Genomic DNA, 26,750 nt, shown 5'->3' with positions numbered 1-26,750 from the left:
GACCACTGACCTTGCAGGGAAGTCCCGGAAACATTTTAAAATGCCTCAAAAGTGAGTACCAGTGTCTAAGTATTTCGTAACAGTCATCGTTATCTGGCTTCAAACTCATTTTAAGCTGTTCACGTGAAGGCAAAGTGAGAGCGTTAGTTGCTCAGTTGTGTCCCACTCTTTGTGACCCCATGGACTGTACCCCGCCCGGCCCTTCTGTCCATGGGATTCTCCAGGCAGGAATACCGGAGTGGGTTGCCATTTCCTTCTCCAGGGGATCTTCCCAACACAGGGATCGAACCCTTGGTATCCCACCATAAAGAGGAAAAAAATGGATGGATTAAGTGCTTGTGTTTGTTGGTTTTGGTCACTGTGATTTCCGACTGGATTTCTAGCTGTACTGTCTTCTATGGAAATATTTCAGCTTCCCTACATGGAGCCTCTTTCAAACTGGAGAGTCTCTCAGAGCATGAGAAGTCTGCCCGCCTGCCTAAAACACCCTGAATAAAATATTTCATTGAGTTTTTATTGTCTGAGGGCAGACACGGGGCTACAAGCTAAGTCAGTAGAATCATTATTTAAGAATAAATGGAGACAAATAAATTTTACAGTTTTTTTTTTCCCCCAAAATGCCAATTGCAAGGCACTTCCCTGGAGGTCCAGTGGTTAAGACTCCATGCTTCCAATGCAGGGGGCCTGGTTTTGAGCCCTGGTCGGGGAATTAGGTCCCGAAACCACAACAAAGAGCAGGTGAAACCCAGGAAATAAATTAAAAAAAAAAAAAAAAAATTAACAGAGAGAACACTGCAGCCAAATTTAAAAAGACAACTTTGGGCTCCCCACCCACCCTCCCCCCGTCACTCCATCTATCTACCTATCTAATTTGTCTTATTATTATACAATAAATGTCTGAACATAATTTCTATCTATCCACCTTCCCAGATCGTGCTAGTGTAAAGAACCCACCTGCCAATGCAGGAGATGTGGATTTGATCCCTGGGGCTGGAAGATCCCCTGGAGGAGGGCATGGTAACCCACTCCAGTATTCTTGCCTGGAGAGTCTCATGGACAGAGGAGCCTGGCCGGCTACAGTCCATGGGGTCGCAAAGAGTTGGACACGACTGAAGGGACTTAGCACACGCAAGAACCTTCCATCTATCATCTATCTATTCACCTATCAATCTACCTATCTGTCAAAGCCTATTTAACACGGGCACATACAGAAACTACAAAAAACATACAAAAAATACTTGCTCCTTGGAGGGAAAGCTGTGACAAACCTAGATAGTGTATTAAAAAGCTATCACTTTGCCAACAAAGGTCCGTACAGTTAAATCTGTGGTTTTTCCACTAGTCACATATGGATGTGAGAATTAGACCACAAAGAAAGCTGAGTGCCGAAGAATTGATACTTTTGAACTGTGGCGTTGGAGAAGACTCTTGAGAGTCCCTTGGACTGCAAGGAGATCCAACCAGTCCATCCTAAAGAAAATCAGTCCTGAATATTCACTGGAAGGACTGATGCTGAAGCTGAAACTCCAATACTCTGGCCACCTGATGGGAAGCACTGAGTCACTGGAAAAGACCCAGATGCTGGGAAAGATTGAAGGCGGGAGGAGAAGGGGGCGACAGAGGGTGAGATGGTTGGATGACATCACCGACTCAATGGGCATGAGTTTGAGCAAGCTCCTGGAGATGGTGATGGACAGGGAGGCCTGGCGTGCTGCAGTCCACGGGGTCGCAAAGAGTCAGACATGCAAAGAGCAACTGAACAACACCACCAAAATTGAGGTATAGCTGCTGTACAATACTGCATTAGTTTCAGCTGTACAACATGGTGATTCACAGGTTTTTAAAACTGATACTCCATTTATAGTTACTATAAAATATTGGCTATACTTCCTGTGCCGCACCACACATCCTTGTAGCTTATTTGTTACAAAGATAACACTTTGTACGTCTTCCTCCCCTCCCACAGGGGCCTCTTCCGCCTCCCCTCTCCCCACTGGTCTCCACTACTTTGTTCTTCGTTTCTTGGGCTTCCCTGGCGGCTCAGTGGTAAAGAATCTCCCTACCATGCAGGAGACCCAGGTTTGATCCCGGGGTCGGGAACATCCCCTGTGACTCAGCTTCTTTTCTTGTGGTCACTAGTTTGCGGTATTTTTTTAGATTCCACATGTAGGGGATACCCTCAAGTATCCCCTGAGGGATACCCTCGGTCTTTCTCTGGTCTCTTTCTCTCAGCCTCATCCCCTCCAGGTCTGTCCCTATTGTTGCAAATGGCAAAATGTTGCTCTTCCTTTTTTTTTTAATGGCAACAAAACATTTTTTTTCAAAAGCCCCTCCCCGAACCCCTCCAACTTCAGAGCACACACTGTTGACACATCCAGATTTAGAAACACATCCCGATAGCTTTTGATTGCAAACCAAAGCAGGGAATGTCAGGGGCGGGGCTGGGTGTGGGTGGTCCGAGTGGTCTGACAGGTGAGGATGTCGCTATGAAGAAGCAAAGAGTATCAGATGCCCGCCGTGGCTTCCCTGGTATGTCCTGGTCGACACGATGCATCTCAGTGGACTCCTTCCAACGGACGACCTCATCTTTCTCCACGGTCCCTGAGAAACACCCATGATTGAGGTCTGCAGTGGGTTGCGTGCTCCAGAGGTGACCCGACACCTCCTGTGCTCCTGTTTTTATCTCCCCACGCCTCCAAGAAAAAAGTGAAACGCTTAGTCGCTCAGTGGTGTCCAACTCCTTGCGACCCCGTGGACTATAGCCCACAGGTTTCCTCTGTCCATGGGATTCTCCAGGCAAGGATACGAGAGTGGGTTGCCATGCCCTCCTCCAGGGGGTCTTCCCGACCCAGGGATCAAACCCAGGTCCCCAGCATTGCAGATGGATGCTTTACCATGTGAGCCACCAGGGAAGGCCTATATACACATATGTATAGCCCAGAATGTATATATGTGTTCTTTCTGGTTACGGCTTATCCCAGGCCATAGGATATAGTTTCTTTTGGAAATGTGAAACTCTTTGCTCCACCTCTGGACAAGCCCACACATCTAGTCCTCACTTTTAAAACTTAAAGAGCTTGGGAAGGAGGTTCAAAAGGGAGGGAGATTCAAGACGGAGGGGACATATGTATACCCATGGCTGATGCATGTTGATGTTTGACAGAAAACAGCAAAATTCTGCAAAGTGATTATCCTTAAACTAATATATATATATATAAATATATATATATATATATATATAAAACTAAAGCGCTATGTCTGAAATTCAGTGAACTCCAGGTCAGCCTAAGTCAACACAGCACATCAGATTCATTTCTAACTTGTTGTCGGTTCTGTGTCTCTCAAAGCTTCCACACCACTCGAGGTCCCTATCCCACGAAGGTCGTTTTCTCTCTGTATTTACCCTCAGGCTTATCAGCCACATTTGCATCATCTCTGTGGTCCACTGAGAGTTCAGGTTCAGTCGCTCAGTCGTGTCCGACTCTTTGCAACCCCATTGACCGCAGCATGTCAGGCTTCCCTGTTCTTCACCAAGTCCCGGAGCTTGCTCAAACTCATGTCCATGCAGTGGGTGATGCCATCCAAGCATCTCCTCCTCTGTCGTCCCCTTCTCCTCCTGCCTTCAATCTTTCCCAGCATCAGGGTTTTTTTCCAATGAGTCGACTCTTTGCATCAGGTGGCCAGAGTATTGGAGCTTCAGCTTCAGCCTCAGTCCTTCCCATGAGCACAGCAAGCCAGGCCTCCCTGTCCATTTATTCAAACTCATGTCCATTGAGTCGGTGATGCCATCCAACCATCTCCTCCTCTGTCGTCCCCTTCTCCTCCCGCCTTCAATTTTTCCCAGCATCGGGGTCTTTTCAAATGAGGCAGCTCTTCGCATCAGCTTCAGCATCCATCCTTGCAATGAATATTCAGGACTGATTTCCTTTAGGATGGACTGGTTTTTTCTCCTTGCTATCCAAGAGTCTTCTCTGAGAGGGCAGCCATCAATTGAGCAAAATTCTAAACACTGGAAAACAAACTGTTGTTTTGTCATAAAGTTCCATGGTTCATTATACACTTTGTCGTGAAGTGGTTGTGCTGGGGACGGTGGCCCCAGACAGACCCCATCTGTGCGTGATGGATATGACCTGGGGTGTCTTTTATCCTGCGCACAGATCTTTCATGTTAACTCCAGGCATCAGGTGTTGCTGGCATTCTTGATTTCTGGAGACATGTAGAATCAGTCCTGATTATTCATTGGAAGGACTGATGCTGAAGCTGAAGCTCCAATCCTTTGGCCACCTGATGCGATGAGCTGACTCATTGCAAAACGCCCTGATGCTGGAAAAGATCGAAGGCAGGAGGAGAAGGGGACAACAGAGGATGAGATGGTTGGATGGCACCACTGACTCAGTGGACATGAGTTGGAGCAAGCTCCAGGAGTTGGTAATGGACAGGGAAGCCTGGCGTGCTGCAGGCCATGGGGTGACATAGAGTCAGACAGGACTGAGTGACTGAACTGAACTGATCGAAGACTCTGTTCCTCCGCATTATGGGATATGATGTCTGAATGTTTCTTTTGGAGTACATTACCTGTTTTTATTCAAGTGTATGCACATTTTCTGGGCTTCTCTGGTGGGTCAGATGGTAAAGAATCCACATGCAGTGCGGGAGACCTCGGTTCGATCCCTGAGTCGGGAAGATTCCCCTGGAGGAGGGCATGGCAACTCACTCTGGTATTCTTGCCTGGAGAATCCCATGGACAGAGGAGCCTGGCGGGCTACAGTCCATGGGGTCGCAAAGAGTCAGACGTGACTTACTGACTTACCATTGCAATGCAGAGTACATGGGTTCAATTCCTGGTCTGAGAACTAAGATCCCATGTGCTTTGTTTGCAGTGCGGCCAAAAAACCACCAACCAACCAGAAACAAAAGCCAAGACTTCTCCTTTCACAGAGAGTTCCAGAATCCCATTCCTGTCTCTTATCTGGCTTCCCTGGTGGCTCAGAAGGGAAAGAATCTGTCTACAATGCAGGAGACCCAGGTTCGATCCCTGAGTAGGGAAGATGCCTTGGGGAAGGAAATGGCAACCCACTCCAGTCTTCTTGCCTGGAGAATCCCATGGACAGAGCAGCCTGGGGGGCTACAGTCCAGGGGGTCGAAAAGAGCTGGACACGACTGAGTGACTAACACACACATCTCTTATCTGGCAGCTTCCAGAAATCAGCAAAGTCCTGTTCTAATGGAACAACCGTTGGATACTTTCAAAAGTTTCCCATATCTTCTTGGTTCAGTTCCACATTCCAGAAATGGCACAAAGGGTTCAGTTCTTGACTCTCTTTCCCAAGTGCAGAGCTGGGTATTACCTTAAAAACCAGCCACATATATTCCTTAGAAAGACATGAAGAGCCCCCAGTTTATGTATTTCTCTGTGAGTGTCTTCTCTCCCATCCTCCATCTCAAGGCATCTTATGTGCTGTGCTTATAAATTAAAAAAATAAATAAACAGCAATTAGTGGCATGATTTTTTATAGCCCATCATTTTGGGTCTCAAGTGGGTTGGCCAAATTATACAGGAGAAATCATAAAAAATACAAAATTAGAGCCACAAGATCATTAAATGCATCCAGTATGGACTAGGTGGTTTTATACCCTGTCTTTATTTCAGGTGTTTTTTTTTTTTTGCCTCCATCTAATTCATACATACAGACCAAATCATAGGAACAACACAAATTGTCCTAATTATGGGTCTGGGTGTAGTTTTCTTGTTCTTCTTCAGTCGCTAAGTCCTGTTCAGCTCTTTGTGACCCCATGGACAGCAGCACGCCAGGCTTCCCTGTCCTTCACCATCACCCAGAGTTTGCTCAAACTCATGTCCATTGAGTCGGTGATGCCATCCAACCATCTCATCCTCTGTCGTCCCCTTCTCCTCCTGCCTTCAATCTTTCCCAGCATCTGGGTCTTTTCCAGTGAGTCAGTTCTTCCCATCAGGTGGCCAAAGTCTTGGAGCTTCAGCTTCAGCATCAATTCTTCAGGACTGATTTCCATTAGGATGGACTGGATTGATCTCCTTGCAGTCCAAGGGACTCTCAAGAGTCTTCTCCAGCACCACGATTTGAACATGCTGCTGCTGCTGCTGAGTCTCGTCAGTCTTGGCCAACTCTGTGTGACCCCATAGACGGCAGCCCACCAGGCTCTCCCGTCCCTGGGATTGTCCAGGCAAGAACGCCGGACTGGGTTGCCATTTCCTTCTCCAATGCATGAAAGTGAAAAGTGAAAGTGAAGTCGCTCAGTCGTGTCCGACTCTTCTCGACCCATGGACTGCAGCCCACCAGGCTCCTCTGTCCATGGGATTTTCCAGGCAAGAGTACTGGAGTGGGGTGCCATTGCCTTCTCTGCAATTTGAACATATTATATTTCAAATATGAAATATGAAAACTTTCTTCATATTTTATTTTTTAAATTGAAGTGTATTGATTTAGAATGTTGTATTTCTGAATCTGTGATTCAGTTATACACGTGCAATGTATGTATAACATATAATATGTCTAGGCATCAGTTGTATATTTTATATATGTTATGTGTGTTCAGTCACCTCAGTCATGTTTGATTTTTTGTGACCCCATGGACCGCAGCCTGCGAAGCTCCTCTGTCCATGGGATTCTCCAGGCAAGAATACTGGAGTGGGTTGCCATTTCCTGCTCCAGGGGATGTTCCCAACCCAGGGATGAAACCGGAGTCTCTTATGTCTCCTGCATTGGCGGGCAGGTTCTTTACCACTAGCACCAAGTAGGAAGCCTCTAGTTCACCTGAAGGAGTGGCAGAGATGGCAGATGACTGCTTCTTCCATCTTACCCTCCCTCCTGCCCCCTGGTCATCAGCAATCACTTTGGGGAGGGCAGGGCTAGGGGACAGCATTCGTTTGGTCGAAGGCATTGTGTAGCGTTTTGGGAGCCCTCATTCATGTTTGGAGGCCAGGAATCACTCATGGCTGTGAGCTTTCTTGCTCACCAATACAGCAAGAAATAGTTTCATTTCATGGACTTCCCCGGTGACTCATTTGGGGAAGAATCTGCCTGCAATGCAGGAGATCTGGGTTTGATCCCTGGGTCAGGAAGATCCCCTGGAGAAGAGAGAATGGCAACCCACTCCAGCCTTCTTGCCGGGAGAATCCCATGGACTGAGGAGCCTGGTGGGCTACAGTCCACAGGGTCTGCAAGAGTTGGACACGAATGAGTAACTGACTCTTCATTTTCATTTAACCACCAAACCTCTGAGGGAATTACTGTGGTGGTCTGTGGCATTGGCCTGAATCATGCATGAAGGGAGAATTCTAGCCACAGATGCCTTCCTCCAAGGTCTGGGGACTGTTTCTACTTAGTCATATCTTCCTCACATCCTTTAGGAGTTTTCAAGTTTCCTCTTTGTACCCATTAAATACTGATGACCAGTGACAACAATCTTTCTCAGATAAGGATTAATAAATGTTCTTGATGTCCCTCCTGGAAGTTAAGATAAACTACAGAACCACAGTTTCTGAAAAAGACCTGAAGATAACTCTAATCCATCACTATTTAAAAAAATATATAAAAAAGCAGGTTTCCAAGCGTTTTCCATCTGTATCTCCTGTGAAATCTTGTGTATTCCAAAACCTGTGTCCTCAGAATCAGATAATCTGCACAATAGAAAATTTACTGTAAAGGTTTTTCTAATCCAGATAAAACTTTTTGGATATTTTCCTACTTTTTGGGTGGGTGAGTCTTCTTGTTATACAATGAAGATCAGAGTCTGTTAGAAAATGTGGATGACTATAATACTTCATGAGCTTCCCTGGTGGCTCAGACAGTAAAGAATCTGCCTGCAATGTGGGAGACCTGGGTTCAATCCCTGGGTTGGGAAGATCTCCCGGAGAAGGCAATGGGAACCCATGCCAGTATTCTTGCCTGGAGAATCCCACAGACAGAGGAGCCAGGTGGGCTGCAGTCCTTGCCAAGTTGCTTCAGTCGTATCCGACTCTTTGTGACCCCATGGACCAGGCTCCTCTGTCCATGGGATTCTCGAGGCAAGACTACTGGACGGGGTTGCCATTGCCTCCTCTAGGGGGTCTTTCCAAGGCAGGGATCGAACCCAGGTCACTGCAGGCAGATTCTTTACCATTTGAGCCATCGGGGAAGCTCACTCAGTCTCAGGGCTGCAGTTCATGGGGCTGCCAAGTGTCAGACAAGACTGAGCAACTTAGCATGCAGGCCATCCTGAGAGAAGTGTCCAGCTGCACTCCCAGACCACCCGTTGTCTCTCTCCTCTCTTCAACACTGCCTACACCTGTTATGGTGTTGAATTGACACCTCATCCTTGCTAGAGGTGGCTGTCATTCCTTCTTGATTACAAAGCTCAGTAACTCCTTGTCCCTGATCACAACCTCAAGCTCATCACAAAGGTGGTTATGACTGTATAATGCCTTGCTTAAAAGGCTTCCCCCCTACCCCCTCTCTTTTTGCTGTGGTTGCTGAATTTTTATGAACCGTGCAGATGAAAGCTGCTTTGTTTTCAGGGTGTGATGAGACCCGCCCAGGATATTTATAGCAACAGGTAGGTCCGTGATCACTCCCCTGGACCGGAGAGCAAGGGTCAGATCCAACCCGCAACCCAGACTTTAATCCTCAAAGTGTCTCTGTTAACAGTTTTCCTCCTGGGATATCACTGCTGCAGGGAGAAAGCCAACTCTGACTCCAGGTTGGAAACCTGTTTGTCTAACTTGCTTTAATTATTATAATCATACCCAGGAGCTTGCCTGGAGGACCCTGCCCCTCTGCTGGACTGGAAAGTAAAGTGCTTTTGTTCAGCTCAGCGAGACATGGTTTGTCTCTGCCCACCTGTGAATACATGAGATTCAGTTCAGGTCAGTTCAGTCACTCAGTCGTGTCTGACTCTTTGTGATCCCATGAACTGCAGCACGCCAAGGCCTCCCTGTCCATCACCAACTCCCGGAGTTCACTCAAACTCATGTCCATTGAGTCAGTGATGGCATCCAACCATTGCATCCTCTGTCATCTCCTTCTCCTCCCGCCTTCAGTCTTTCCCAGCATTAGGGTCTTTTCCAAGGAGTCAGTTGTTCACATCAGGTGGCCAAAGGATTGGAGTTTCAGCTTCAGCATCAGTCCTTCCAGAGAATATTCAGGACTGATTTCCTTTAGGATGGACTGGTTGGATCTCCTCACAGTCCCGGGGACTCTCTCAATAGATGAGATGAACACACCCCTCCCTTGGAGATGTTTTTGCAAGACTGAAGACCCTTTCTCTTGACTTCCCCAGTGCCTCTCCCTCCACGCTGCCTTCTTACTTTAGCTCCTGATTGCTTTCTTCTCTCGGATCTATAAAAGAACCTGGCATCCAGACCCCAATAAGATGCTTATTTGGAGGCGCTAGCCTGCCCTCCTCTCGATCTCCCGGCTCCCAGATTTAAAGTCGCTTCTTGCCTCAACACCTCCTCGCTCGGATTCACTGGCCTGTCCTGCCGTTGAGCTGGAGAAGGAGATGGCAACCCACTCCAGTATTCTTGCCTGGAGAATCCCAGGGACAGAGGAACCTGGCGGGCTGCCTTCTATGGGGTCGAATAGAGTCCGACACGACTGAAGCGACTTGGCAGCAGCAGCCGTTAAGCAGAGAAAGCTTGGACTCAGAAGGGGAAGGCGTGCCTTTCCCTGGGTGTAAAACCCCAGCCTTGACCACCGACCTTCATCAGCCAGTCAGACCCCCAGGCGATCCCTCTGCGGGACAGAACCTGGCGGGTGGTCTGAGCTCCGGGGCACCGGCTTTTGTCTAAACCAGCCGCGGGGGCGAGCAGCCCTTCCCCTCGCCCCGCCCGCTCCCGGAGCGCATTCTTTGCATTACAGCCCAAGGTCTGGCAACCTGACCAGAGTCACGCCCGGAGGTAAAAGCCACCCACAAAAGGAACAACAGGGCTGAGGTGAGGCCGGCAGAAAAGCCACACCCAGAGTCTGTTCTGATTTCCTGCCTCGCGCTCCCAGCGGGCCCACGCCTCCTTTCTGAAGTTCTTGCCGCGGCGATGGGCGGTCCCCATCCCGACCCCTGCGATAGGCGGTCCCCACCCCAACCCCCAGGACGCAGGGGCAGGACACTCCCTTCCTAGGGCGGAAGGGCTGGAACTGCGCCAAACTATACACTGGCACGGTGCTCAGATTGTGGGCCGCGGATTTGCGGCCGGCTGAGCCGGGTTGGCGGAAGCCTGGGGGTGAGGGTGCGGCGGGGACGGCTCAGAAAGGTTCATTCGAGGCGTTTCTAGTTGGGCCAGCCGAGCTGCAGCTGGAGAAGACTCCTCAGAGTCCCTTGGACTGCAAGGAGATCCAACCAGTCCATCCTAAAGGAAATCAGTCCTGGATGTTCATTGGAAGGACTGATGCTGAAGCTGAAACTCCAATCCTTTGGCCACCTGACACGAAGAGCTGACTTATCGGAAAAGACCCTGATGCTGGGAGAGATTGAAGGTGGGAGGAGAAGGGGACGGCAGAGGGCGAAGTGAGGTGGTTAGATAGTATCACTGACTCAACGGACTTGAGTTTGAGTAAACTCCAGGAGTTGGTGATGGACAGGGAGGCCTGGTGTGCTGCACTCCACGGGATTGCAAAGAGTTGGACAGGACTGAGCGACTGAATAACAACCAGAGAAACTGGCTGGCTGGTGCAAGTGGTATAGCTATAATCACAGATGGCCTGAGACAGACTTCCACTAGGGAAAAAGAAAAGAGAACAAAAACTATCCTTGTGTGTCTGAAATTTTAATGTATCTGATCATCTTGCATGTCTTTCCCCAAATCATCTCAGGTGTGTTTAAACCAGCAGCCCATCAGCTCCCATGCACTGCTCTTGCTTGTTCTATTATCTGCCTCTTAGTATTTTTAAAAATAGTTCTTTTGAAATAATTAAAGATTTATCAGGGATTTCCCTGGTGGTCCAGTGGTTAAGACGCTGTGCTCCCAATGCAGGGGACCAGGGTTTGACCCCTGGTCAGGAAACTAGATCCCATATGCTGCAACAAGGACCTGGAGCAGCCTAATAAATTTAAAAAAAACAAAGATTTATCTGAAGCTGCCAAGAAACCCTCAAGAGAGGTCCCTGTGCAGCTCCGCTCTTCCCCCACTGTGCACATCTTTATAACATCACTTTTGTCTGGCAAGGCTGGGCTGAACTCACCCCAGTCCCGCTGATTACTCGCTGGATCTGTCTACTGCCTGTTGTGGACTAATGGGCATGGCGTAGTCAGCTGAGCACTCAGTCAACTCCAGTTTTATTTTTTAGTGTAAAGTGATAGTCGCTCAGTCGTGTCCAACTCTTTTCGAACCTGTGGACTGTAGCCCACTAGGCTTCTGTGTCCATGGACTTCTCCAGGCAAGAATACTGGAGTGGGTTGCTATTCCCTTCTCCAGGGGATCTTTTCCATGCAGGAATCAAACCCATTGTCTCCTGCCTTGCAGACAGATTCTTTACCAACTGAGCTATAAGGGAACGCCAAGGGAGCCACCAGGAAAGCTCTTCAAAAAAGTTATTTTTTTTAAACTTTGAACCACACCCTCAGACTCCTGGGCCGGTGACACCTCTCACGCCCACGAGTCTCCCAGAGGAGCTTGGCAGGGACTCCACCCTTGGGGTCCCCCGGGATGTGGAGGCCAAGTACACACCTCCCCCTATGAACACCTGCTCTCGCTTGCTCCTTGGAAAGAAAGCAATGACAAAACAGACTTGTAGACAAAAGCAGAGACATTACTTTGTCTGGAAAGGTCCGTACAGTCAAAGCTATGGTGTTTCCAATAGTCATGTACAGATGCGAGAGCTGGACGATAAAAAAGGGCTGAGCACCAAACAATTCATGCTTTGGAGTTGTGGTGCTGGAGAAGACTCCTGAGAGTCCCTTGGACTGCAAGGACATACAACCAGTCCATCCTAAAGGAAATCAGTCCTGAATATACATTGGAAGGACTGATGCTGAAGCTGAAACTCCAATGCTTTGGCCACCTGATGTGAAGAACTGAATCACTGGAAAAGACCCTGATGCTGGGAAAGACTGAGTGCGGGAGGAGAAGGGGGCGACAGAGGATGAGATGCTTGGATGGCATCACCAACTCGATGGACATGAGTTTGAGCAAACTGCTGGAGTTGGTGAGGCCTGGCTGCAGTCCACGGGGTCGCAAAGAGTCGGACATGACTGAGAGACTAACATAGGTACATGGACGTAAGCGGCCTTTCCACTGCTGTGGAGGGTCGCCTGGGCAGCGGGGGAGGGAGTGGTATCCAGCGTCTGGGCGGGGCGGAGGCGGGGTGTAGAAGAGGCGGGGCTTAGTTGAGGCGAGCAGCGGCGGAGGCGGGGCTTAGCAGAGCGCCGGGGACCCGGCGTGGAGGAAGAGGGGCGAGGCGGAGGCGGGGTTTAGGGGAGACTTGTCGGTGGCGGAGAGTCGTGGATGCGCAGGGGAGGCGGGGCTTAGCGGAGGCGGGGCCTGTCGGGGGCGTGGCGTGGTCGAGGCGGAGCATAGCAGAGCGCAGAGGGGGGGGACATAGCGAGGCAGAGGCGTGGCTTAGCGGAGGCGTGGCGGAGACGGGCCATAGGCGAGCGCAGACAGGGGACAGGGGCTAGCGAAGGCGGGGCTAGCCGAGGTGGGACGGGGCGGAGGCAGGCTACAGACGAACGTAGAATAGGACGGGACGAGGCTAGCGGAGGCGTGGCTAGCAGAGACAGGCCGTAACCGAGCGCAGAGGAGGGCGGCGCTGGAGGGCGTGGCTAGCAGAGGCGTGGCCAGCGGCGGTGGGGCGGGGCGGAGGCGAGCCGTAGTCGAACGTACAGTAGGAAGGGGCGTGGCTAGCGGAGGCGGGCTACGCCCGAGCCGCGCGCGCAGGGTCGGATCGACGTAGTCGGGGGGAGGGTGACGGGGCGTAGCCGTAGGCAGAGGGGTCGTAATTTAGCAGAGGCGTGGCTTAGCGGAGGTGGAGCCCGTGGAGTCGGTGCTACAGGAGGCGGGCCATAGCCGAGCGTACAGTACGAAGGGGCGGGGCTTATAGGAGGCGTGGCCAGCGGAGGCGTGGCCGTCGGAGACAGGGCTAGCAGAGACCGGCCGAAACCGAGCGCAGAGGGGGCGGGGCTTAGCAGGGCGTTGCCAGGGGAGGTGGGACTAGCGGAGGCGTTGTCACCGGAGGCGGGACCAGCGGAGGCGGGCCATAGGCGAACGTAGAGTAGGAAGGGGTGTGGCTTAGCGGAGTCGGGGCGTGGCGGAGCCGGGCCACAGGCCAACATAGGGTAGGAAGGGGCGTGGCTAACGGAGGCGCGGCCAGCCGAGGCGGGCCTACGCCCGAGCCGCGCGAGCAGGGTCGGGGCCGGCGCCCGGGGCGGGCTCAGGGAGCGCGGTCGCGGCCCCGCCCAGCCCTCTTCCGCCGGCTCTTCCCTCCCTCCGAGTAGCGCGCTCGCAGCGGCCGGCGTTAGGGGCGGCGCTCGCGTGCCCCGAGGAATGCACTCGCAGCCCGGCTCCCGAGGCCTCCGGGACCCCGCCTCGCCGCCACCGCCGCCGCCGCCGCGCGCCCCGGCCGCGCCCCCGCCGCCCCTGGAGGCCGGGGGCTGCTCCCTCCAGCCGCCCCTGCACTGAGCGCCGCGCCGCGCCGCGCCTTTGTCCCCGGCGCGCTCGGCCGCCCCCCGGGACGCGCATGGGGGGGCCCGGCTGATGCCGCCGCCTCCGCGCCGCCCTCCGAGGCTGCGTCCGCAGGAGCCCGGCCCCGCGCGGACCCCTCCCCGCGCCCCGCGACCCCCGGGATCTCTGCGCGCCCCACATGGAGGCGCGCGCGCTGGCCGAGGCGGACGCCGCCGGCCCCCGAGAAGGACCCGCGGAGCCCACCGCGGGCGCGCCGGAGCCCGAGCCGCTCGCCTACCGGCCGGACGACTTCCACATGCGGGCTACCGTGGGTGAGTTCTGTGCGCCGCCGCCGCCCCCGGGGGGAACTCGGGCCGGCACACAAAAGGGTCGCGTGCGCTCGCCCCTCTAGCGCCGCCTCCCCGGGCGCGCCCTTCTGGCGCGGTCCCTCCCCGTCTGCCTACGTGGGGGTCCCCGAGCGCCCCTACACTTGGAGAGCTTCTCCCCGCCCCCCCTACCCCCCGGTCCTGGAGAGCCTTCCCTCTCTCCCGATCGTCCAAACTCTCTTTATTTACATCTCTCCCCACCCCCCAGAGCCCCCCACCTCCCAGCAGCCTTGCCGCTGTCTGGACTGCCCCCCTACCTCCCGAGCGCTCCTCTGTTTAGAAGACCTACCCACCTTGGCCCTTAAGAGCCACTCCACCTGCGGGCACTCTCTCAGGATCTTTCAAAGTCTCTTTATTGCGATTTCCCGCCCGGTACACCCGTCCCCCCAACCTCCCCAGCAACCATTCCTTTCTCTGGACTGTCTCCCCAGCACTCATAGATTTAGAAGGCTCCCCCCCAACCCCGCCCCTTGAGATCTCGTCTCCCCACCTGCGGGCGCACTCTCTCGATCTTTCAAAGTCTCTTTATTGAGATTTCCGGCACCCCCACCCCCACCCCCGCCCCAGCACCGCGCGGTGCCCCCCCAGCAACCATCTCCTTGTCTGGCCGCTCTCACCCGCCCCCCCATCCCGACGTCACAAAGCCTGCCGGGGATCAGTTCACACTGGTGGTCTCGCGCGGGCCCTCCCCACCCCGCCGCCCACCCGGGTCGGGACTCTTGGGCACACAGGCAGCTTCTGTGGAGACACCTGCCGACTTCACTTTGGTTAGTCTCCTCTTCCCCTGTCCAGCAGCAGGATGCTCCCGCTTGGACTTTAGAATTCTGGGGTGCCTCCCTGGCGTTCTGGGGGGAAGTTCTTTACATCGCAGTTCTTTTCCTGTGTGCATTTGAACATCTGGGGTGGCCCGTGAAGTTGGGGGGGCATTGGACGGCACTGGAAGTAGATGACAGCCGTGGTACTTTTCCTGTGTACCTTTGAAACTTGGCATTTCTTTTTTTTTTTTTTTAAATGCAACACTAACTTTCCACCTCCACCTCTGTACCTGACCACTCCCACGCAACTGAATAGGTTGCGCCTCGGTCCCCAGACATGTTGGTTTCTGGAGTCCGCCCCCGAGTGGTTAGAATGTCCCAACCCCACAAGGGTGCTTCATTCAGCCCCGGGGGCTCAAGCCAGCCTGTGACTTCTTGACAACTCTTTGTTGCTAAGGGCCTTGTGCCAACCTGTCCCTCTTTTGCCTTTTTTTCATATTGTTGTGGCGTTGTGGAGAGACAAGAATAGTGGAGTGGTTGGCCAGTGAAGGACAGGGGAGCCTGGTGTGCTGCAGTCCATGGGGTCACCCCCAAAGAGTCAGACATGACTTAGCAACTCGACACCCACCACTATCTCCACCCTCATTTTCAAGGGAGGAAGCACTGAGTTCAGGGTCACGCTTGAGGCTTCATAAGACCAAAGGGCACAGCCAGAGTGGCCTTGAAACTTCCCCTTTTATCTGAAACCTCTTGGCCATGTGTAGTCAGCAGTGAGGAAAGGGTCCCCAGGAAGCCTGGTTTGGGATAGAGTGAATCGATGGCACCCTCCGTCTGTCCTGCCGTTCACCTCCTCTCCCTGTCTGCCCGGTTCTTCTCTTGCTCCTTCCTTCTTCTCTGTCTCCATCTGTCTCTTCCCTTTCCTGTCTCTGTCCCTCCTCAATTTCATCTCTCTCCCGTTTTCACTCTCTGTGTCTCTCACCTTCTCTGTCTTCTCTCTCTCTCTCTTCCTCTCTCTGGGGCACTCCACTGGGCTGATTTAAGAAGCTGCCCATGTTATTTTTTTTTTTTGCAGGCAGCAGAGGAGGTGAGAAACCCCAGATCAAGGGGCAGCCATCCCCCCACCCCCGCCGCCCCCTCTAGCTAAAACACACACCAGCAATGGAAAGTTAGTGGAGGCCCCGCCGGCCCCTTGGCACACAGCTCTGGCAATTGGATCTGTTTGGGGCACTGAAGCCAGTCTCTCGTGAAAGATGCCAGGGCGTCCGGCGGGGCCCCCTGCGGGCAGGTGGGTGGACTGCGGGCCGTGACGTAGCCTGGTGTCTGCAGCCCCCTGGGGACACTCTGGCGCTTGCCTGGTGGGCATGGGGAGCCCCGGTGAGTCATCTGGTCCTTAAAAATAGAGCGCCACCGCTTCTGGGGACGGAGTGGGGCCAGGTAGGGTAAGACGAGCTCTCTTTGCCTTTCTTAATGAAGAAGATGCTTATGCTTCAAGGATAACTTCCTGTGGGCTCCAAGGGTATGAAGGGAGAGCCAGGTCATCCATATTCAGGATGTTGGACTAGCTCAGGTGTGGAACCAGGGTGTGTGTGTGTGTGTGTGTGTGTGTGTCGCTTTGGAGCTTTGCTGACTTTTTTTTAATTTATTTTTTTATTGAAGGATAATTGCTTGACAGAATTTTGTTGTTTTCTGTCAAACCTCAACTTGAATCAGCCATTATTGGTATATTGCTGACTTTTTGTTTTGAAATCACCTTTTGCCAAGACCTTTTTCTTTAATGTTAAAAAAGATTCGTGTGAGAGAATCTTTTTTTTTTTTTGAGAATCTTTTAACATTAAAGAAAAGTCAGGCAGACGCACTGCCTGAGATGCTAAGAAAGTCAGAATGAGCTTGAAAAAGTCCTAAATCCTCCGGAGGTGTCACAGTTTCCAGTAACTTGATATCATACGGTGTCTGGGACAAAAGTGAGAGGCTGCCTGCTGTTAGAATGCAGCCCAGACTAGCCTGCTGTCTCTTCATCCCAAGTTTCCACTTGGGGAAAGTACAGTTTCCCTTTTCAGTGGTCACGGACCCATGCCTCACCAGCCCCCATCACAAACTGGCTCCCCTGGTGTCTATGAACTGTCTGTGCGCACTCTTCCAGCTGAGGAAGGCCTTTCTGCATGCCATGAAAGGAACCCACACACAAAACACAAACTAACCGCTCCCACAAGCGTCTCAGCCTTTATCACGGGCCCCACCCCCTCGGAAACTTCCAGAATGAGTCAGGGTGGCCAGACCTGTTCCCCAGCCTGAATGTGTCGCTCGCTGTGTTGTGTCCGACTCTCTGCAAGCTCCTGGACTGTAGCCCACCCGGCTCCTCTGTCCAGGGGGATTCTCCAGGCAAGGATACTGCAGTGAGTTGCCACTCCCTTCTTCAGGGGGATCTTCCCGACCCAGGGGTTGAACCCGGCTCTCCTGCATTGGCAGGCACATTCGTTACCAACTGAGCCACCACCCTGAAGGGTGTATTAGCGCCCAGGCTTCGCATAGGGAGGCATTTTCAACTGGTCTCGTGTCCACTCCAGTGGGTCAGCTCTTCTGTTTTCTTACCAACACACTTTTTTTTTTTCCATCTTTTCGTTTCGCCTGTGGGCTGAGCCCCGGGGGAGTGACCTGTGGGACTGAATTTCTGACTCACCATCCCCCAAGGATGGTTGTGCTGACGTTTGATCTCTCAGCGCAGGTGGAACATGGCAGGTGGGCACAGGTGTGCTTCATCCTGATTTAGCAAAAAAAAAAAGGGGGGGGCCAGGGCTTCTCAGATGGTGGGACACCCTCCTTGACCCCCCAGCCTCCCCGGTGTTGGGCGGAGGGACCGTGACCTCAGAAGCCAGCTGGCAGCAGACGGCCCAGTTCTTGGGGAGTCCACAACATCTTGGAGAGCTTGACTGAGGAGGACAGTCAGTGATCAGATGCTCTTGTTCTGGGCTCCTGGATAAACCCTCTCTGGGAAACTGTCCAGAATTGTTGACGAGTTCTCCACGAATTCAAACAGCTTGGAAGAAAGCTCAGCTTGTATTGGTGAAAAATCTCACGAAGGGCATTTTTCTTTATTTATTTTAAAAATGTTTATTTGGCGGTACCAGGTTTTAGCTGTGGCTCGTGGGATCTAGTCCCCCGACCGAGGAGTGAACCTGGGCCCCCTGCATTGGGAGTGTGGTGTCTTACCCACTGGACCACCACGGAAGTCCATGAAGGGCATTTTTTAAAGGGCTTGGAGTGGTGGGGGTGGGGTACCATCTTGGCTAAACTGATTTCCTGGATTGGGAAACTCAGGCTCAGGTACAGCAGGAATGGTTTGCAGCCACGCTTGATTTCTTGCCATGAGCACAAACAGTGGTTCTATTAAAAAGAAGTGTTTTGGAATAACAGCAGGTGCGCAGGGGATTCCCAAAACCCACACCTAGGCTCGTGTATCAATCACAAAGCTTTGCCTCCTGTGGCATCTTCTTTAGCTATCATACGATATTAAAACCAGGATGTTGGCTGTACATACAGCTATATTTAAAGTAGATAAGCAACAAGGGCCTGCTGTCCAGCACAGGGAACTCTCTGCTCAATGTCATGTGGCAGCCTGGATGGGAGGGGAGTTTGGGGGAGAATGGATGCTTGTATATGTATGCCTGAGTCCCTTTGCTGTCTATGTTGTTGATCAGCTATATTCCAGTTTAAAATATAAAGCTTTTTATCTTTTATTTTTTTTAGAAAATGAACCAGGATGTTGGAATGGGTTCCATATTGTGTTGAGAGAGCATAGCCCCAATCACTGTGCCCACTTTTCATGGAAGCTCTTTTGAGTGTGTGAGGAGGGTGTGTGTGTGCGTGTGTGTGTGTGTAGTTCTCTGCAGTTTTATCCTGTGCGTCCGTCTGGGCAGCCCCCTCCCATGTCTGAGATCGAGATCAAGGCACAAAACTCATTCCCTGACCACAGGAGTGTGCTCACACCTGACTTTTTTTTTATTTTTTTCGTTTTAGCGTAGCATCACACTGTCAGAAAGCCGTGTGTTCTTACGATCTGGGAGTCCTTCCGTAGTGAATAATTAAACCCGTACTCTTCTCTCTTACGATTGTTTTCCTCTCAACTGCTACGCCTCTTGGTTCCCCAGAATCAACCGTACTCTTTCTCCCTCCCACATGGACGAGCTCCTGCTCCCAAACCACAACACAAACATAACCTCCGTGGCCGGTGGAATCCTGCCGGGCGAGATCTCCCATGCTGGTGAATGACTCCTTGTCCGGGAGGTGTTGACAGGAGCTGCCATTAGGAGGGATTGTGGTTTCTTGTCCCACGATAATGTTCGTGTGCCCCTTTTAATCTTAACTCACCTTGCGTGGGTGCGGATGATAGTTTCATCCTGAGAGCATCACGGCAACTTCGCAAGCTAGGTAACAGACCAGAAAAAAAATATTGCTTCTTACAGAAGTCCTGCAGGCTCTTTGTCCTCATTAAAAAAAAAAAGTTGATTTATTAATTTTTTTTTACCCTTTGGCCATGCTGTGTGGCTTGTGGGATCTTAGTTCCCTGACCAGGGATCGAACCTGTACCCCCTGTGTCGGAAGCATGGCGTTTTGACCCCTAGACCACCAGGGAAGTCTCTGTTTCTTCTCATTTTTTTTAAAGACTGCAGTGACATTGATGTGACATAAAAGGAACTGTTTTCAAGAGAACTGTCCACTGGCCTTTTGCATATTCAGAGTGCGTGGCCCTCGCCTCTGTGAGGTTGCAGAACATTTTTGTCCCCCGCAGAGGAGACTCTCTCCCAGTCATCCCCGCCCCGCACCCCAGCCATTTCTTGCTCTTCCAGCCGCTGAGAACCCCCTGTCTGCTGTCTGTCTCCATGGTTTTGCCTGTTGCGTGTTGTCATCTTCACACAGACTCTGTTTCGTCAGGTTCCATGTCTGCGGGGCGGGGCCTTTGTAAACTTTTCATCTCCAAGGGTTGTAGGTCAGCGGATAAAGAAGCCACCTGCCGATGCAGGAGACCCGGGTTCGACCCCTGGGTCGGGAAGATTCCCCTGGAGAAGGAAATGGCAACCCACTCCAGTATTCCTGCCTGGAGAATCCCATGGACGGAGGAGCCCAGTGGGCTACGGTCCATGGGATTGCCGAGAGTCAGACATGACTGAGCGACTGACACTTTGCTTCAAGAGAAGCTTGGGAGGTGCAGAGGCGATGGTTCCCTGTTTGGGAGAAAGAAAAGGAACACTAGCCCGAGGAAACAAAAATACCGGGGTGGGAGGACCATCCAGGAGTAGAAATGTGCAACGAAAAACAGTTGCATTCTCGTTCTCACTCGGGGAAAGAGGGGGACAGGAATGAATTAACAACCCACAGGTATGTCCACACAAAGCCTGTGCTCCTGGGTAGTCTGGACCCTCGGCCACGGACACACACACAAATCATGTCCCCTCACAGTGGGACCTTACTTTGAAACAGGGTCTCTGCAGACGTGGTGGAGTGAAGGGTCTGAGATGAGGTCCTCCTGGATGGGGGTGGCCCTAAACCCCAGTGACAGGATTCTTATAAGACACACAAGAGGAGAGACACGGACGCAGAGGAGAAGCCACATGGAGACGGAGGCAGAGACGGGAGGGAAGCGGCCACCAGCCCAGGGATGGACACTCGGAGCCCCCAGAAGCTGGAAGAGGCAGGGAGGACCCTCCCCTGCAGCCTCTGCAGGGAACTCAGCCCTGGGACCCCTTGACCTCAGACGTCTGGTCCCCAGGGCTGGGGCTGGGTGGATGTGTGTGGTTGCTAAGCCCCCACGTTGTAAGAGCTCCAGGAAGCTCATACAACTACCGGAAAGGACTGCAGAGTAGCTTTCTACGTGACTTTGGAGCTCGGTCCGTGAAAAATGGGTTAGGCTAAATCCTTGGAGGTCGAGGACCCCCGGTTCCATGTCAGACGAGTGTTTTCCAAGGTTATTCTTATCCCACGCAGAAGGTGTCTGAAGCCAGAAAGCCACGTGTTCATTTCAGAGGACTGTGCGTGCATGCTCAGTCACTTAGTCATGTCCGACTCTTTGGGACCCCGTGGACTGTAGCCCGCCAGGTGACCTCTTTGCATGGCCAGAACACTGGAGTGGGTTGCTGTTTCCTTCTCCAGGGGGATCTCCCGACCCAGGGGTGGAACCCGCGTCCCGGACGTCTCCTGCATGGGCAGGTGGATTCTTTACTACTAGTGCCACCTGGGGAAGCCCCTTCAGAGGATGAGGCGTCCCTCATTCACTGTTTGGCAGAGCTCCATGGGGCAGAGTCTCCACCAGCTTCCTGTGTGGTCAGGCCCACGGGTACCATCTTGAATCCGTGCCGACCTTGGTGTCTTGGTGGGGCATGGGCCCACCAGGAACACCATCCATGGGGTATCTTATCAGCAACACAGATCAGCTTCTCCCGGTTCTGGGGGCTGGGAGTTCAAAGTCAGGGTGGTTGGATTTTGCTCTGAGATGTCTCCTGGCTTGGCTTCCAGCAGCGTCCTCAAGGGTGCTGGGTAGCAGGAAGCTCTTCTAAGGATGGTAGTCCCATCCTCGTGAATTCTTGTCAGCCTCATCCCCTCCCAGAGAGCCACTTCAAGACACCATCACGTGTCCGTGGGTGTGTGGGTGTGTGTGTGGGTGGTGTTTGGACTTCCACCTGAGCATCTTGAGCGGACATGCACATTCAGTCCATAAGACCGGGGTTGACGTCTCCTGGCATGTTGACCTACCTTCCCTTGAGGTCGAAGGTTGACCTGCCTTTGGGGCTACAGGTGGCTGTCTCTAGCAGCACCTTCATGTTGCCACATCCTAGAATCCTCCCAGGAGAACACCTGTCCCCCTGGGGCTGGGGACAAAGCCTCCTTGACGCCCTCCCGGGTCATCCGGTACATCAGGACACGGTGGGTGATGCTGATGTCAGCCTTGCTCCTGGGATGGGTACCACCAAGGAGGTCGCGTCTGTCTCTAAGGAAAGGGCCAGAAGAGTATGTGGCACAGGCGTGACCATCCCCTCCCTGGGTCACTTGAGCCTTGTAACCACCTTGTCCTTCCTGTTGGGGAGAGAACAGAAAAAAAACAGCCGCATTCACAATTCTCAGGAAACCTTCCTCATTCGCTTTGGGCATCGCGCTGTGGGGCTTTCCTGGTATTTTCCCCAAGTTTTTTTTTTTTTTTAGACACCCACATGTCAGCACCCTCAGAGCATTCGAAAATGTTTCCCTTTGTCCTCTTTTCGCTGAAACTGCAAGTGCTTTTTCTTGCCGGGAAGAACCAGTCAATACCGGGAAAAAGCAAGGTTCAGTCTTTGAGAGCTCCGGTCCCAGGGAAGGCCACAGGCATCTCCCTGGATTTTCATGGGAGTCTCTGGGAGGAAAGGGAGGCGACCAGGGCGTTTCGGGGTGTCCTCCCCAGACGCTCAGGATGTGAGCTGATTGGGGTTTGCGATGAGAGCATGTGGCTCCTGGTTTGGCAGACAGTTGTGTTCGTGCTGTGTCTACAGAGAGAAGGAAGTGTCATCTCTGGGGTCTCCTCTTCTGAGGACATGTAGACGGGCCCTCCTGGATTAGGGCTCCACCCTAAGGACATCCTTACTCCTTAGAGATTTCATCTCCGTTTACCATCCCACCAGGATGATGAGTCGTGTCCAACTCTCTTGCGACCCCAGGGACTGTAGCCCACCAGGCTCCTCTGTCCGTGGGATTCTCCAGGCAAGAATCCCAGAGTGGGTTGCCATGCCCTCCTCCAGGGGATCTCCCTGACCCAGAAATGGAACCTGAGTCTCCTGCATTGCAGGCAGATTTTTTTACCATCTGAGCCACCGGGGAAAGCCTTGGGACAATTTAAGACCCGTCGCAGCTAAATAAATAAATACTTAAAAAAAAAAAAGCTCTTCCTTACGACAAATGGGAAACACGATGACCAAAAGATGGGGCTGGAGGTGTGCGTGTGTGCGCAGTGGGGACGGTATTCATGACCACTTGAGGCTGTCGGGCTGTACTGGACTGTCCACTAACTGCCACCTCCACCAGTAAGGCCCCTCGCTGGTGCTGGACAAATAGAACCAGTTCTGAATGTTACAGGAGGGCCCCAGCCCCAGGACTGCTCCTGGACGAGACGCAAAACCTTCCCTTTGAGGAGGAGCTTCTGGCTCTGGGATGCGCCTTTAGACACGCAGCTCTGAGCCATGGGTCTTGGAGTGGGGACGTTGGGCAGGCTGCTGCGTGGAATCCCGGAAACCACGCTCGTATCCGTATCAGCCGGGCGGCAGAGACGCGGCTGATGGAGGGGAGGCTTGTTCGCAAGGAGCCTTTAGAGTGTCGCTTGATTGAACATCACGAGTCCATTTACTTCCCTTTTTTTTTTGGTAAGCTTTGTTCAGTCGGGAAGTCCTGTCTGACTCTTTATTACCCCGTGGACTGAAGCACTCCAGGCTTCCCGGTCCTTGACTGTCTCCTCGAGTTTACTTAAACTCATGTCCATCGGCAAACTCAGGCTGTTTTTATTTTTCTGAGGCTACCCTTTGAAGAATAACCAAACCAACACTACAGATACTCTTGTGCTTCTGTGTCAGTGGCTCAGTCGTGTTTCACTCTTTGCGACCTCATGGAGTGTATCCCACCAGGCTCCCCTGTCCATGAGATTCTCCAGGCATTCCCTTCTCCAGGGGATCTTCCCGACCCAAGGATCGAACCCCAGTCTCCTGCCTTTGCAGGCGGATTCTTTATGGTCTGAGCCACAAGGGAGATTAATGAATGCTTGTAAGCTACTCTTAATTGCAGAAATAGTCTTCCCCACATTTCAGGGCTGGGATCTCCGATGCTATGGTGGATTGGGTGGACAGAATGCGGCATCTTTTGCTAAATTCCTGAGGCTGAAGTGCCAACACTTGAGCCACCTGATGTGAAGAGCTGACTCATTGGAAAAGACCCTGATGCTGAGAAAAATTGAAGGCTGGAGGAGAAGGGGAAGACAGAGGATGAGATGGTTGGATGGCATCACTGACTCGATGGACATGACTTTGAGTAAGCTGCGGGAGTTGGTGATGGACAGGGAGGCCTGGCGTGCTGCAGTCCGTGGGGTCGCAGAGTCCGACACGACTTGAGTGAGTGAACTGAACTGAGGAGACATTTCTAAGTATGAGGTGAGGAATGATCAGCAGGTACACTATGCTTGACTTTATCTTACAATCTGTAAACAATACATTAGAATACGTGAGTCGACACCCCTTTTCTGAAGGAATACCCGAGAGAGAAGTAGCAATAAAGTCATAATTGTGAGTCATCCATCAGATGAAATAATTCAGTTCAAGCGTGTCTCTTTCCAAGAGCCGGGGACTGGGCATGTGGTCAGGAAGGAAATACAGTGTGCTTTTTAACCTTGTATGAGAAATGGGGTTCAGTTCCGTGTTGCTGAATGTAGTTGGGTTTCTGCTGGTCTCTGAATTCTCTCCTTATGGTTCATGTGGACACTTGCTTGATGAAGCAGTTCATCGAAGGGGAGGAGTTTGGAGGGAAGCCTCCCTGGGGTTCCTGTGAAAAGGCGGACGATGACTTGAACGGATGGCTTCACCCTGCTGGTTCCTTCTCTGGGGAGCCTCTTTGCAGAACAAAGGAGCCAGCGCATCTGAGGCTGGGTGTGGCCAGTGGGTCTCCGGCTGCAGAGAAAGCCGGCCTTTGTAGTGGTGAGGGCGCCCGGAGTCTGAGTGTGGAGGGACAGATGGAAGCAGGGCTCTGTGTTCCTGAGCGGTGTGTGTGTGTGTGTGTGTGTGTGTGTGTGTGCGCGCGCGCGCATGCTTAGCCCTGAGGCTTGCAGGAAGCAGGGAAGAGGTGGACAGGGAACTGGCTTATGTTTGGGAGCAATTCCTTCCCCCGCCTCAAAAAAACAAAATTATTTAGTTCAGGTTGAAAACTCAAGCTTGGAGTCTACAGTAAACTAAAGTGTTACTCGCTTAGTCGTGTCCAACTCTGTGCAGCCCTATGGACTGCAGCACGCCAGGCCTCCGTGTCCTTCACCAACTCCTGCAGCTTGCTTAAACTCATGTGCATCGAGTCGGTGATGCTATCCAGCCATCTCATCCTCTGTCGTCCCCTTCTCCTCCTGCCCTCAATCTTTCCCAGCATCAGGGTGTTTTCCAGTGAGTCAGCTCTTTGCCTCAGGACCTATTGTATAACACAGGGAACTCTGCTCAATACTGTGTAATAACCTTATGGTTGCCAGGGGGAAGGATGGGGGAAGGGATAGTTAGGGAGTTTGGGATGGACATGGACACACTGCTATATTTAACGTGGAGAACCAGCAAGGACCTTCTGGACACCTCAGGGAACTCTGCTCAATACTGTGTAATAACCTTATGGTTGCCAGGGGGAAGGATGGGGGAAGGGATAGTCAGGGAGTCTGGGATGGACATGGACACACTGCTGTGTTTAACATGGGAAACTGCGGTTTCATTTTTTGGAAAGTCTACTTGAGTGACAGTTTCCATTTATCCTTAACACCTTCATAAAAAAAAAAGCAAATTTACCGTTTGTGATTAAAAAAAAAAACAAACCACCAAGGAGTCAGAGGATTACGTGGATGCTTGAATGTAAATAGTTACTGTTGGGATGTGATTTTAGTCACAAAGACGTTCATTTACTTGATCCTCAAAAAGATTAGTTAGCTTTTTTTTTTGGGTAACAGATTTTGGGGTATTTGTTGTGTTGACTCGTTGTATTCCTAGTTTTTTTTTTTTTTAAGGGCTCTTCTTAGTGTTCTCCCAGAAGCCTGTTTCTAAGAGGTGTCCATTTCGGGACAGTTGGCACGGCTTCCTTTAAAAGCAAAAGTAAAACTGCCCGGGACGACTGCTTTCGACGACCCTTAGGATCGCCGTCTGGCACCTGGGATGCTGTTCACGGCTGGGTGTGTGGTCGGGTGGACTTGGCTCTCGACCTCCTGGGTAAGGTCTGCCTTTGTGCAGGAAGAAAGCGGCTGCTTTTCATTGTCCAGCGATTTCGTGGGCTTTTCTTTCTGCCCACACGAGTTGGAGCACACACCCGTATACGTAGGAAGGTTTCTGGCCAAGGTGGGGTGGGGGTGGCGTGCAGAACAGTCCCCAACTTCCCTAACGGTTCTTTGCATGTTGACAAATAACTCTGGACGAAACCTGAAGCCCGCTGCCTCTTAGGATGGGAAACCCATCCTCTGCTCTGGGACTCAGTGCCTGGCTTGACTGTTGAGTCAGCTCGAAGGTAGTTCCTACCTGGGCAGGTAGTTCCCAGGTGTGTTTGTGTGTGTGTATGTGAAAGTCACCCCGTCATGTCTGACTCTTTGCAGCCCCATGGACTGTACAGTCCATGGAATTCTCCAGGCCATAATACTGGAGTGGGTAGCCTTTCCCTTCTCCAGGGGGATCTTTCCAACCCAGGGATCAAATCCAGGTCTCCCGTATTGCAGGCGAATTCTTTACCACCTAAGCCACCAGGCAAGTTCCCAGGTAGACAGTCCCAAACCTGCCCCGGAAGGTGGGTTGTTATTTGTCTCTTTAGAACGTCTTAGTTTGGAAGCAGTGTGACCTCTGAGAGTCGGGGTTCCAGGCTTCTGCGTTCGCAGCCCAGAAAAGACGCCAGTGAATGGTTTCAAATGCGTTCGCAGCCCAGAAAAGACGCCAGTGAATGGTTTCAAACATCTCGCAGTGATATGAGAACAGAAGACTGCATTAGTGTAAAATTAGGATATCAGCCCCGGAGAAGGCGATGGCACCCCAGTCCAGTACTCTTGCCTGGAAAATCCCTGGACAGAGGAGCCCGGTAGGCTGCAGTCCATGGGGTCGCTAAGAGTCGGACAAGACTGAGCGACTTCACTTTGACTTTTCTCTTTCATGTATTGCAGAAGGAAATGGCAACCCACTCCGGTGTTCTTGCCTGGAGAATCCCAGGGACGGGGGAGCCTGGTGGGCTGCCGTCTATGGGGTCGCACAGAGTCGGACACAACTGAAGCGACTTAGCGGC

The 26,750-nt window shown here is 52.1% G+C and overlaps 1 protein-coding gene across 3 annotated transcripts in view; it reads left to right on the top strand.

Annotated features, from left to right (window-relative positions):
• The first annotated feature begins 13,417 nt into the window (after window positions 1-13,417).
• LOC505773 (protein kinase cAMP-dependent X-linked catalytic subunit) overlaps window positions 13,418-26,750 on the top strand; it is a 59,814-nt gene continuing 46,481 nt past the window's right edge. For 2 of the 3 annotated variants that reach the window (XM_059884054.1, XM_059884053.1), the window contains exon 1: window positions 13,418-13,941. In XM_059884054.1, coding sequence (XP_059740037.1) covers window positions 13,809-13,941 — 133 coding nt within the window. In that variant the 5' untranslated portion in view covers window positions 13,418-13,808. The remainder of the gene's footprint in view (window positions 13,942-26,750) is intronic. The other variant, XM_059884055.1, reaches the window with a different exon arrangement.

The sequence above is a fragment of the Bos taurus genome, chromosome Y (genome assembly GCF_002263795.3).
Source record: "Bos taurus isolate L1 Dominette 01449 registration number 42190680 breed Hereford chromosome Y, ARS-UCD2.0, whole genome shotgun sequence".
Classification (NCBI taxonomy): Eukaryota; Metazoa; Chordata; class Mammalia; order Artiodactyla; family Bovidae; genus Bos; species Bos taurus.
The sequence above is the reverse complement of the archived record's forward strand: the minus strand, read 5'-3'. Positions and strand labels throughout refer to the sequence as shown.